At 40.8% G+C, this 13,094-nt stretch overlaps 1 protein-coding gene across 1 annotated transcript; it reads left to right on the forward strand.

Annotated features, from left to right (window-relative positions):
- Nucleotides 1-6,895: 6,895 nt before the first annotated feature.
- LOC116327405 (tripartite motif-containing protein 16-like) lies at nt 6,896-9,500 on the forward strand. The gene is made up of 3 exons (XM_031748991.2): nt 6,896-8,561; nt 9,337-9,392; nt 9,488-9,500. The coding sequence occupies exons 1-2, from the start codon at nt 6,954-6,956 to the stop codon at nt 9,370-9,372; spliced, it is 1,644 nt and encodes a 547-aa protein (XP_031604851.2). The 5' UTR covers nt 6,896-6,953; the 3' UTR covers nt 9,373-9,392; nt 9,488-9,500.
- Nucleotides 9,501-13,094: the final 3,594 nt, after the last annotated feature.

Raw genomic sequence — 13,094 nt, forward strand, 5'->3', positions numbered from 1 at the left:
GAATATCAAAAAATGACACTACAGAGAAATGAAATATTATTACACTAAATTTGGAGTAAAAATCAGTGTTAAATATTTTTATACATTTTGTTGTTAATTATGACACTAAATTGAGTAGAACTAACACCTAGAGTAAATTTTACTCTAATTTTGAGTGGGACCAAATGTTGTACCTGCTGCGGAGACTCAGGTCGTTTGGAGTGGAGGGCCCACTCCTGAAGACCTTCTATGACTCTGTGGTGGCCTCAGCCATCTTCTATGGTGTGGTCTGCTGGGGCGGCAGCATCTCTGCTGGGGACAGGAAGAGACTGAACAGGCTGATCCGAGGGGCCAGCTCTGTTCTGGGAGGCCCTCTGGACCCAGTGGAGGTGGTGAGTGACAGGAGAATGGTGGCTAAGTTGTCATCCCTGTTGGACAACATCTCCCACCCCATGCAGGAGACTCTGACAGCACTGAGCAGCTCCTTCAGTGGGAGACTGCGGCAGCCACGGTGTGGGACGGAGAGATTTCGCAGGTCTTTCCTCCCCACTGCTGTCAGACTCCACAACAAAGACTTTTGCAGCTGATCAAACACACAAACCCACACATGTGCAATAAGACTGCTATATGTGCAATTCTTCTGACGAAGTTGTATTTTTGTATTTTCCTACTCAGTTGTATATAGTATTTGTATTTCCATTTTATTCTATTGTATATGGTATTTTATTTTGTTTTCCAGTGTTTTCTAATTTCTGCTACATAACTTTGCACTTTGCTGTAACAAAACAAATTTCCCACCTGTGGGACTAATAAAGGTCATCTTATCTTATGTTATCTGAAACGGAGTTAAAATCAACTCTGTAAGTGTAAAATTGACACTCAGTTTTTTTTACTGTGCAGGCTCTTCATTCCTGGTGTTTAGGTTTTCATAACGTTTACTGCTTTCCTCGTGTTCTTTTGGTTACTTTATCCCACTTTAGGTTCTATTAGTCTAAGTCTTTGTGTGGATTTTATCTTTCACTATAACTTCACTCACAGCTACGCTGTCATCAGTACCTGCACTTGGGTTCACTCTCTCTTCTCTCCACACGGTTGCCTAACCCTGACAAAGACAGTTTGGGTTTTGAGGAGTTTAGAAGTTAGTTCAAAAGTCTTTTATGAAATTTAGTTTTTACACATCTTCCTGCAGGTTGACAACTAAAATCTGAAACTGATGCTCAACACAAGAGGGCGCCGTCATCCTGCTAACAGAGATGTAGAGAAGGTTAAAGCACCTCTGCTCACTCAGTTTTAAAAGTGAAAAACTTTGCAGATGTTGGTTTAGATATGCTGATTAACCCATCCCACGCATGTCTTTGGATTGTTGGATGGAGCTGGAGTATCCACAGGGAACGTGGACTTTCTCTTGCAAGTGTAGGGAGATGAAGTTTAGAGGACTTCGGCAAAGGTGGGGAGTAAAAACTCCCTTTTACCGTGAAGACACCTTCAGCAGAACCAGGCTCTGCAGCGCCCAGTTGGGGTTGAGGGAGGAATATATGATAAACACACCCACCCACTCCACCTTGCCATGTTATATTTTTCCCTTCTGTTATGCACTTCTTCACCCCAGAACGTTAGACTCACATGCTGTTTCCCCATGTAAAAAATAAATAAAATCAGAATGTGTGTTCATCGGATTTACTAAACACTTGAACACAACCTGCAGTATTAAACGAGGCTGTTGCCAGGATTGTCCTCCATCCCGCACTAACAGTCAAACCTTGTGTAATAACTGCGTCATTGTATCTACAAATTCATAGACAACAGCATCATAGATTGACTACAAATCATCCGTATATGCTATTATCATTTTCAGTATAAAATTACACAATTCGTAATTTTTTCATATTTAATTAAACATTTAATAAACATATGAAGGTAAAGAATTTCGAACTCAATTGATAGATGACTATACTCTCAGTTAATTCTCAGAATTAAATATTTAAACAATAAATTTGGTAGCAAATGTTACTTTCTCTTTCAACACATTCCTGTGCCACACCCAATGATTTAATCTTTGGCCTGTCATGGTTCAATCCCAGGACTGTCTCACACTCCAGGTAAGATTAGTGCAGTGCAAAGTGTATAAAAAATAAAATAAAATAATACATAAACGCAGACATAATACTAAATAAGTGGTGGTAAATAAGGTGATCACAGTATGAGCTTTCCATTACGGCCCATGACTTTTTGTCTTCGTACCTGCTCCCTGTTAATGATTCGCCTGAGTGCTGATGGTAAACAGATGACAATCATTTGTGGATTGTTGCTCAGTGAAGTCTTGTTTTTAACCCTTCACAGTTTTTGTTACATAATATATCAATTGTTTCACCTGCTGATGCTTTTTCCAGAGAATAACCATTTTTACTATAAAGAATATTTTACAGTTGAATATAAACCATAATCAGCAGCCTTATCTGTATTTTAAGCTCAACATCAACATGGTAAGCAACACATATACTAACCTGATGGTTCGGTAGTCAGCTACGGATGTGAAAACCCAGAGTTTCTAATCTGTTAGAAATTCTTTAATTCAAAAGCAAAGTAGACTTTATGAGTTAAGCAACTTTGGCACTATACCCCACACTACGTGTACATTTGTATATGATGAAATTATCAGTCCTGCCACACTTAAGAGAACTTTTGTTCTCTCAAGTTTGCAGACTGGTTTTTCCAGCTGCGGTGTATTGTTATGACTGACTGTGAGGATGCAAAGAAACATGGAAAGAAACAATGGTGTGAGTGTCTGACAGCTGGTTAGTGATTACAAACAACAAGATGGCAGATAAAGTCCTACCTACAAGTCTTTGTGAATAATTTTGATAAATCAGTCATGCAGATATTCATTATGAAAGAAAAGCCTAATGCAGTGGTTCCCAAACTTTTTTTGCTGGGCCCCCCTTGTTTAACAAGAAAAATGTTCGCGCCCCCCGACCCCCGCGCGTGCACGCGTGCACGCACACGCACACACACATCCTTCAACCACACACACCCATATTTTGCTCCATTGCGGTTTATTTCACACCTCAAACATTTATTAAACAATTAAGCAAATACAAATAATCTGCAATAAATTACAGGTAGTAAGAAAATAAAAAACCAACTCTTTTACGCTCCGTCCGCACCTACACCGGTATTTTTGAACGCGCAGCTGTTTCGGGCACATGTAAACGGCGTATCGAATCACCGAGAACGGAGATTTTTTAAAACTCCTTTTTTTTTGCGTGTACGTGTGGACAAGGAATACAGAGTTTGTCACGCAATGTCAAAGGTATGTGCCTTTTTCACGTCACACTGTGCGCCACGTTATTGTTTACATGAGATGAATTGCAGAATGGCAGATGGAGACAAAATACTGTTAATCTGACTCTGCAGGTTTTACACGCTTACATATACAGGCCATTACTGTCCCTGCATTTAGAAAGGCAGAGGCATCACGGTGTAATTATTTTACATGTAGTTGTTTTTTTTTTCCTGTGTAATAATGTTCAACATTGCTATCAATACATTTTTCAAAAAAACCCTCTACAAAATGGGTTCAAAAACATAAACAACTGTGGGATACTGTTTGTCCGTGATTTGAACAGCCCAGCGCTGCTCGATGCAGGAAAACTAATTCTGCAGGAGACCTACCTCAGCACTTGTGCAGGTGAAACCAAAGGGAAGATATGCTTCACCTTATTTTCTAGTCTTTGCCTTAGAATGAAGTTGGTTTAGAAACATATTCAGCAATGCTTCATCTCCTGCTTTGCGTTTGTGTGGGCGCCCCGTGCTAGCAGTGTCCAAGCGTTGTTTTTGTTTTTGTTTTTTTTCCCTTTTCATGCCGCGCCCCCCCTGCAATAGGGGGCGGGCCCCACACTTTGGGAACCACTGGCCTAATGCATTAGTGAAGTCACAGATCTTCTCACAGTGATGGTTTCTCTGCTTCTCCATTAACTTTCTAACAACTACCTGCTTTGACTACCTAGAATAACTTGAAGTAGTGGCCGTTCCTCTTCCTCAGCTCCATCTACGTTAAGGCAGTTAAACCACTGCTCACTGCCAAGTTTGCACACAAACATGCAATTTCTCTTAGAGTCACGGTGATATATGTGAGTCATATCTACAGAACAGAAATTAAAGTATATGTAAAGTTTATAAATGGGAACATAGGGAAAAGTGCAACATGTAAGTAGAACATGATGTGCAAAGTTATTAGAGTCTTAGTAACTTAGTGCGTTACTGTGTCACATTAACTGAGCAGCGAGCAGGTGAGGAGGTGTTGTTAAACAGTCCAACAGCCCGGTGAAAGAAACTGCTCTTATTCTGTGAGCTGTTGGTTCTGATGGACCCAGAGGGGAGTGTCAACAACAGTTCATATCCGGTGTGGGAAGGGTCAGCAGCAATCTTCCTTGCCTGTCTCAGGTTTAGCGATCTTGTATGGGCAGCCAATCACCTTCTCTGTAATGGATGACGCACTGCAGCCAGCGTTTGTCGTTGGGAGTGGAAGCAGCATAGAGAATGGTCATGGAGGAGGTGAGGATAGATTCAATGACGCAAGTGTAAAACTACAACATCATTGACTTCAGTGAACTAATAAATTTTTTACACATTAAATCATGATATTGTCCTAAAAGATTAGAATACCACCTTTCATACAGAGTAATTAGTTCCTAGGCCTCATTCCTGTGGTGTAGGAACTAGGTGTAGTTATATAAAGTTGTTTGTATTCATTAAAAACTGATTTATGCAGAAGAACATTTTGAATAATATAAGTAACATAACACGGGGTGTTGCATGTCAAATGGAACATCGAGTTTAACTGGGTCACACTTTGTTAAAGCTCAAAAAGGACAGAAGTCCAAGCTGCTCCTGATGATCACCTGAAGATGTGGCCTGTGATTTCTGTTTTTGTGTTTGTTGTTACATGTTTATGTATGTCATTTTACCATATAATAATACATCATTAATTTTACTTCCAGATATAATATTCAGAGTTCAGATAAGCAATTTCTTTATTTGAGAATCTGAAAAGAATTTCACAACATCTTTTTAACAGATTCGTGTTTTCAAAATATGTTTTGAAGACAGTATTGAAGTAAAGGTTGTTCTTTACGCACAAGTGCAGTTGATTTTTTTTCTTAAATCTTAAAAGCAACATGTTTAAAGCTAATCCACTCTTCAGTATGTGGAATCTCCCAAAGTATAACACATACATCTGAAGACTGTGCTAAGTACAGGATGACGATGCCAGAAAAATAAGTCAGGTTTTTATTCATACATCAGTCCCAAATAATGATGGGCAGATATTTAAGCATTATGTTCCAGATGTCAAACGTTGTTTCAATTTTAGCTCAAACATAAAGACCATAAATAACAGATTTATAACTGGAATAAAGTAAATTCATAATGCTAAATTGGTATATATCTTCAATAAAGATATATACTGTGTAAAAGTTTTGAGTCATCCATATTTGTTTTTATTTTTATTTTGCTTAAATCAGACTTTCTTTTCTTTTAAAGTCCTTGAGCAAAAGTTCAAGGACACACACACACACACACACACACACCTCTTTTTAAGCTGCTTAACACTGACCTGATAATCCTTCAAGCATAAAAAAGCTCAGTGGAAGAACCAGTGTCGTGCCTACACATGACAGACAACTTGGCAGAGAAGCCTTTTAAAACTGTAGCTTTAGGCACTTTGTTACTAGCAGCCTGTTGTAAAAACACATGTTAGCACCCAGGTCAGGTTACTACAAAAAAGCTCTTTGTTCATTGAAGATTAAGAACAAAAAAGAAACAATCTTTGTTTCACATGAATTAATCTGGCTGTGATGTACAATGCAATACCCAATCTCAACAGCAGGCTGAGAACGATTTCACTGCACTGTAACATATTAAAAGCAAACTAAGTGAGGAGAACAGACATTATAATTGATTTTCACAACTAATTAGTTTCACTGCAGCCCGTGAAAAGCAAAGACATCAATGCATAAATATAAAAAAAGAAGAAGAAAGAAGTCTAGTCCACCTAAAGGGCAACACCGAAGTGTTTTTTATCTGTGGTGGCTCACTTACCAGGGTGGGCGAGACAAATGAGTAAACCCCCCCAAAACAAATCACAAAAGAAACAGCAAAACCGAATCCTCCACAGCAAGAGCAGCAATGGGCTCAAAACAGGGTTGAAACTCAGCTTCTACTGGAGCTCAAGCCACAGACTAAGACACTAGAATTACTAATAAATATAAATAAATAAGAATAAAAATAAACACATGTTGTATATGTAGTAAATGAAGTGACTGTATTCTCTTATTTATTGTTTTCTTGTGTTTGATTAAACCCCAAATTATTTATTCTTTGACTTATTTTGAATAATTTCTCACTGTTTTTTTGTCAAATTTGTTACTCCCCTTTCAAGTGAACTGCAAACTGTTCTTAAACTAGGGAACTACATTTCCTCTCTGTTTCTCTAAGCTTTATTATCGGATGTGGGGGGTTTATGATTGTGGCATAATTTATTTTCCTTGTGTGTCTCCGTGCCTTCTTCCTTGTCTGGTTTTCTTTTTTGTGATTGTCACACTGTCAGTTGTTTAACCTGTGTTTGACGATCCTCTCCCTCCTGTTTCGTGTGATTCTAATGTCCTTTTTGGGGATTCTTCTGTCTTTTATCAGCCAATGAAGGCTCGCGTTTTGCTGCTTAACAGATCTATCTTGCATTTATGTCATCTCTACTGTGACACGTTTGTATGTCTGTACTTGCCAAACATGTCCTGCCTCTTCAAAAACTCCAGTTCCTGGAAAAAACACTGTTGACTCCGCCCACTTCGGTGATGCAGAAATTTCCCGTCCATTCTTGTTCAGTTATTTCCAGTTCCTGGATGGGTGTAACCAGCATGTTTGTGGTGAGCTACGTTTTTCTTTGTTTCTGACAGAGTTCTACACAGCAAGGTGAAATGGCACAGCAAGAAAAGTTCTGCTGTTCAATCTGTTTGGATCTACTGAAGAATCCAGTGACTATTCCCTGTGGACACAACTACTGCATGAACTGTATTAAAGCCCACTGGGATGAAGAGGATCAGAAGGAAAACTGTAGGTGCCCTCAGTGCAGACACCCCTTCACACCGAGACCTGCACTGGTGAAAAACACCATGTTAGCAGATTTAGTGGAGGAGCTGAAGAAGACTGGACTCCAAGCTGATCCTGCTGATCACTGCTATGCTGGACCTGAAGATGTGGCCTGTGATGTCTGCACTGGAAGACAAATGAAAGCCTTCAAGTCCTGTTTATTCTGTCTGGCATCTTACTGTGAGAAACACCTTCAGCCTCATTATGATGTGGTTGCATTGAAGAAACACAAGCTGGTGGAGCCCTCCAAGAAGCTCCAGGAGAACATCTGCTCTCGTCATGATGAGGTGATGAAGATGTTCTGCCGTACTGATCAGCACAGTATCTGTTATCTCTGCTCTGTGGATGAACATAAAGGCCACAACACAGTCTCAGCTGCAGCAGAAAGGACTGAGAGGCAGAGAGAGCTGGAGGTGAGTCGACAAAACATCCAGCAGAGAATCCAGGACAGAGAGAAAGATGTGAAGCTGCTTCAACAGGAGGTGGAGGCCATCAATCAGTCTGCTGATCAAACAGTGGAGCACAGTGAGAAGATCTTCACTGAGCTGATCCATCTCATCCAGAAAAGAAGCTCTGATGTGAAGCAGCAGATCAGATCCCAGCAGGAAACTGAAGTGAGTCGAGTCAAAGAGCTTGAGGAGAAGCTGGAGCAGGAGATCACTGAGCTGAAGAGGAAAGATGCTGAGCTGAAGCAGCTCTCACACACAGAGGATCACATCCAGTTTCTACACAACTACCCCTCACTGTCAGCACTCAGTGAGTCTACAGACTCATCCAGCATCAATATCCGTCCTCTGAGCTACTTTGAGGATGTGACAGCAGCTGTGTCAGAGGTCAGAGATAAACTACAGGACATTCTGAGAGAGGAATGGACAAACATCTCACTGACAGTCACTGAAGTGGAGCCAGAGCCAAAGACCAGAGATGAATTCTTAAAATATTCATGTGAAATCACACTGGATCCAAACACAGCAAACACAAAGCTGTTATTATCAGAAGAGAACAGAAAAGTGACAGCAATGAATGAACAACAATCTTATTATCATCATCCAGACAGATTCACTTATTGGTGTCAGGTCCTGAGTAGAGAGAGTCTGACTGGACGCTGTTACTGGGAGGTGGAGTGGAAAGGAACAGGAGTTCATGTCGCGGCTGCATACAAGGATATCAGCAGAACAGGGTGGGGTAATGAGTGCAAATTTGGGCGTAATGAAAAATCTTGGGCATTCAATTGTTACAAAAGTAATTATACGTTTTGGTACAACAACACCCAAACTCCTGTCTCAGGTCCTCAGTCCTCCAGAGTAGGAGTGTACCTGGATCACAGAGCAGGTATTTTGTCCTTCTACAGCGTCTCTGAAACCATGACTCTCCTCCACACAGTCCAGACCACATTCACTCAGCCGCTCTATGCTGGACTCTGGCTTTACTCTGGTGTAAGAAGTTCTAAATTCTGTAAACTATAATAGAATTTCATAGTATAGGACAGTAATTTTGCATGTAATTTTCTCTCAATCATTGTTGTGGCATTTCTGAACTGCACAGAGATCAGCTGTCACACAAACACTGTGGGTGGTACCTCAGCATTTTCCACTTGTTTCCTTAATGTTTTGGAGTTTATTCACTGGAGAACTTTCCTTTGTCCGTTTAGTCATGGAGGCTATCATTGCGCATAATGTTTTTCATTTATAAAAATATTTTTTCACATGAAAATGGAAACATCTTTGTGCTCCAAATCTATAAATTAGTATCGCTGTATTTTTACCTTGTTGTTTCTGTTCCACTTTAAGGACAGAGACATGGGCAGACCCTTTACAGAAATGTGCACATATTTTTTTGTATCAGTAGCATCAGTATATAAAGAAAGAATAGAGAATTATATTTATGTTTAGCACACCAAATACTCATAATGTTGTTGTCTAAGTTGACAAACAAATTGAAGGTTTTAATAATAAAAAAAATGTCACAGTCCTTTTTTTTGTCTTCATTCTAGGATCTTCCTCAAAAAAAAGTTTGAGAGTGAACTGAAATCGTTTTATAATCAGAGAATATGATTTAGATGAGATTATATTCATATGAGACAATGAACAGATTTTGTGCGTGTCCATTTTATCCAGAGGTTATATTGGTTGGATCTGATTATTGGGGGGGTCTTAACCCTGTTTTCAGCTGTTACCCAGCAATAAACTGTTTTATGATCTTTTTAAGCAGGTAACTTTTCTAATCCATCTGTCCCATGGTCCTTGAATGCAGCGTCAGGATTACAGGTTATGACACAGTGTGATATTACACATATTTAAATCTCTCTTTATTGATAACGTTGAAGCTGCTGAAGGCTCAGTGAAGTTTTGTCTTCCTGCAGGTTAACAACTGAAATCTTAAAAACTGATGCACAACACAAGAGGGCGCCTTCATCCTGCTAATAAATCACGGTGACCTGCACGAGTGTATCGTTCGTTACTCAGTTATTTGGTTTGGAGTTGTACCATCTAATATTGTAGAACTGATAAACAAGACTTGCTTTAGACATTTTCTGTGTGACTGTAGTCATCTGAAGACATTTCCCTTTAATTTTTCAACTATTTTCACAAGCTACATTTACTGACCCTGTAATTTCAGTTTGTTCCTGACATTGACATTTTCAACACACTCTATCGACACTTTGTTTTCAACACAGTCTCTGTATGTCGTTTTCTCTGAATTTCTGGTGGCCAATCAATCACAGTTCAAAGATACAAACTGTTCAAAGGTTGAAACTTATCAGGACGGTCTTGTCTGTTTGTGGATAAGACAAGTTAACTTGTTTAACCTTCATTTATGTCCTGCAGTCTCTTCACATTTCTGAAATCAAATCGTATGATTATCATACAGCCAAATTTACTGAGCTCTGGATCGGTCTCCACCAAGTTCAGCTGCAGAGTCAGGTGACAACTATATTTGCATTTGTACATTATCAATCAAGCTACTGTTTATATAGGAGCTCATTTTAGTGCAGCTTCAGTTTGCATAACACCCGTCCTCCCTTTGACAACAAAAGCCTAGTACACTGTCTTTAGTGAAAGAAAGGATCTCTTGTTGCTTCGCTGTAGCTTCAAACATGACTGATGACTGATGCCATTCAAAGTACGCAAACTGGAAACGCTGTCAAAGCTGTGCCTTACTGCATTGTACCTTACTGTGTAACCAACACATTTTAAAAGGCACCAGGTGAAACTGTGAGTTCCAGTATCACCTGGTGAATAGTTTTCGAGTGTTTCGTTCATGACAATTACTGGTAACCACAACAACCTTCTAGCAACCGAGGCCTTTTTACCTTCTTGCAACCAATTTCATGCTACCAACTCCCAGCAAACTCCAGCAAACACTCACCAGTTGCTGAGGCTGGGGAAAAGAAACTTTTCCCTTGCAGCCAGTGGTTGTTGACTGGTCTCTATGCCTGTGGAACTGGGGCCTTACCTTAGTCAAAGTAACCATACCACATTTTCACAATACTCTCATTTGCCCTGTGATTGGAATATTTAGTTGAAATGTCTAAATGTTGTATAGCCTGGACACCTATCCAGGGCATACCCCACCTTACATGCAAAGACAGCTGAGAAAGATTTTTTGTTTGTTTGTTTGTGTTTGATATGTAGTAAAGTAAAGCTTACAGCTTTCCTGGACTAAAGGTCACGTTGGTTTATAAGTAACAAAACTAAGAGTTTTAGTAATCGCATGTATACAACTTTATTTTTAATTTACCATCTAAAAATTAAGGTGACCAAAGTCTTAAAGGAAGAATTGTAAAAAACCTGATAATCCTCCTGTTATGTCCCTAGCAGGGCCTCCTCTTGTAGTTGCCCTTGTGTGGGTGTGTCCTGCTGTCTCTCCTGCCTCAGGTGCCACCTTTTTTGTACAGCTGACTCCCATCAGCAATTAAAAGCACTTAAGGCCAGAGAGCCATGTTGGTGGTTGCAGCTGGTGAGCTATGTGTGTTTGATGATTGTTTACTCCTGCTCTGTGGAGAGGAGTGTTTGGTGACTAAACTCTTTTTTTTACTTTCTTTTCAGTTTACTGGCTGATGCCTGAGTTTCTGTTTGTTTCTTTAAATGGTGATAGTGGCTTGTCTATCTCTCTTTAGTTGAGTTATTAATAGAAACTTTAATAAAACTCTTTAATTTAATCCTTTTGCCTCCCTGTCTCCTTTTTCCAACCCGGACACTTTTTGTTATTTTCCCTCATCACCTGGACCCTTTTAGGGGAACGTAACAAGTGGGGGCTCGTCCGGGATGATTGAAAAGTGAGTTTGGAATTAGTGGTGTTTGCTTTTTTTTGGTGCTGTCCTCAAAGACTATGAACTCGTACCTGAAGCCTATGGGCAGCATTTTCGGGGATTGGAGCTGACACAGGGTCAGTCCTACCTTGACTTTGAGAGAGAGTAAGAAGAAGCTCTTGGATAGGTGGTGCTCTGCAAGCCAGGTTAACGATTTGGGGTCGGTACTTGAGCTAGTCCTGGTGGAAGACTTTAAGAACACGGTGCCTGAGTGTATTGCTTGTAGAGGGTTTCCACTTTACAGCAAGCTGCCACACTGGCAGATCAGTTTAAGCTGACTCATAAAACAAATGCTGTAGGATGTGACATCCCTCTGCGCCATAGTACATCTTGGAGAGGTAAGAGTGGGCCAGCTTACAAGGCTAATATAGTTGTGGTTTTAAGATCTAGGGCCAAACTGTGTTTCTTCTGCCACAAACCTGGCCATGTGGTTGTTAATTGTGTGAAACTGGCACTCAAGCGGAAAGCGCATCCGAAGGGAAGAAGGCCTGATTTGAAAACAATAAGCTGTGGTTCTCAAACCGACAAGGTTGCCAGGCCCAGCAAAAGACCACACTTGGGGCATAGTTGCTTAATGGGGACCTGTGGTCAGTGTCAGAGGTCAACTAACCCTGAGCTGTCGCTGGTTGACCATTTCTCAGGTCCTCAAAATGACCTGCAAGGGGACAGATTATGTATAGCACCACTGCTCAGACCCGCACCCCTGGCTAACAAACATGCCTGTAGGCCTGAGGAATCATCTGAAAACTGTTCCAGTAAGGTCTTCTGGCTGCCCGCTGGGCTCTCCACATGTAAAGGCTAAAAGATTCCTGGCTATCACATGGGACACTGTTTTGAGGGTCTGGGGCAGGGGTCCCCAATCTCAGTCCACGAGGGCCGGTGTCCCTGCAAGTTTTAGATCTCACCCTGGGTCAACACACCTGATCACACATGATTAGCTCATTACCAGGCCTCTGAGAACTGACATGTTGAGAAGGTAATTTATCCATTTAAATCAGCTGTGATGGATCAGGACACATCTAAAACCTGCAGGACACCGGCGATGCTGAGATTGGGGACCTTTGCTCAGTCAGTGTTGTGAACCCACTGAGATGGGGTGGCAGCTTCCGCAGGCGATGCCTAACCTTTGCTATGGGGTTTGGTAGGTGGAAGGCCTACAATTTGGTGATGCAACGATTACGGACTTGATTAATTTGGTTATCGCAACAGGTAGAACCATTTGACAAACCACGGGTTTGTATTTATGGGAGGGGATGTTATGGCCCTAGCAGGGCCTCCTCCTGTAGTTGCCCTTAAGTGGGTGTGTCCTGCTGTCTCTCCTGCCTCAGGTGCCACCTTTTTTGTACAGCTGACTCCCATCAGCAATTAAAAGCACTTAAGGCCAGACAGCCATGTTGGTGGTTGCAGCTAGTGACCTGTGTTCGGTGATTGTTTACTCCTGCTCTGCGGAGAGGAGTGTTTGGTGACTAAACTCTTTTTTTACTTACTTTTCAGTTTACTGACACTGCCTGAGTTTCTGTTTGTTTCTTTACATGGTGATAGTGGCTTGTCTGTCTCTCTTTAGTTGAGTTATTAATAGAAATAATAAAACTCTTTTGCCTCCCTGTTTCCTTTTTCCAACCTGGACACTTTTTGTTACTTTCCCTAATTGCCTGGA

Source organism: Oreochromis aureus, linkage group 18 (assembly GCF_013358895.1).
Source record: "Oreochromis aureus strain Israel breed Guangdong linkage group 18, ZZ_aureus, whole genome shotgun sequence".
Lineage (NCBI taxonomy): Eukaryota > Metazoa > Chordata > Actinopteri > Cichliformes > Cichlidae > Oreochromis > Oreochromis aureus.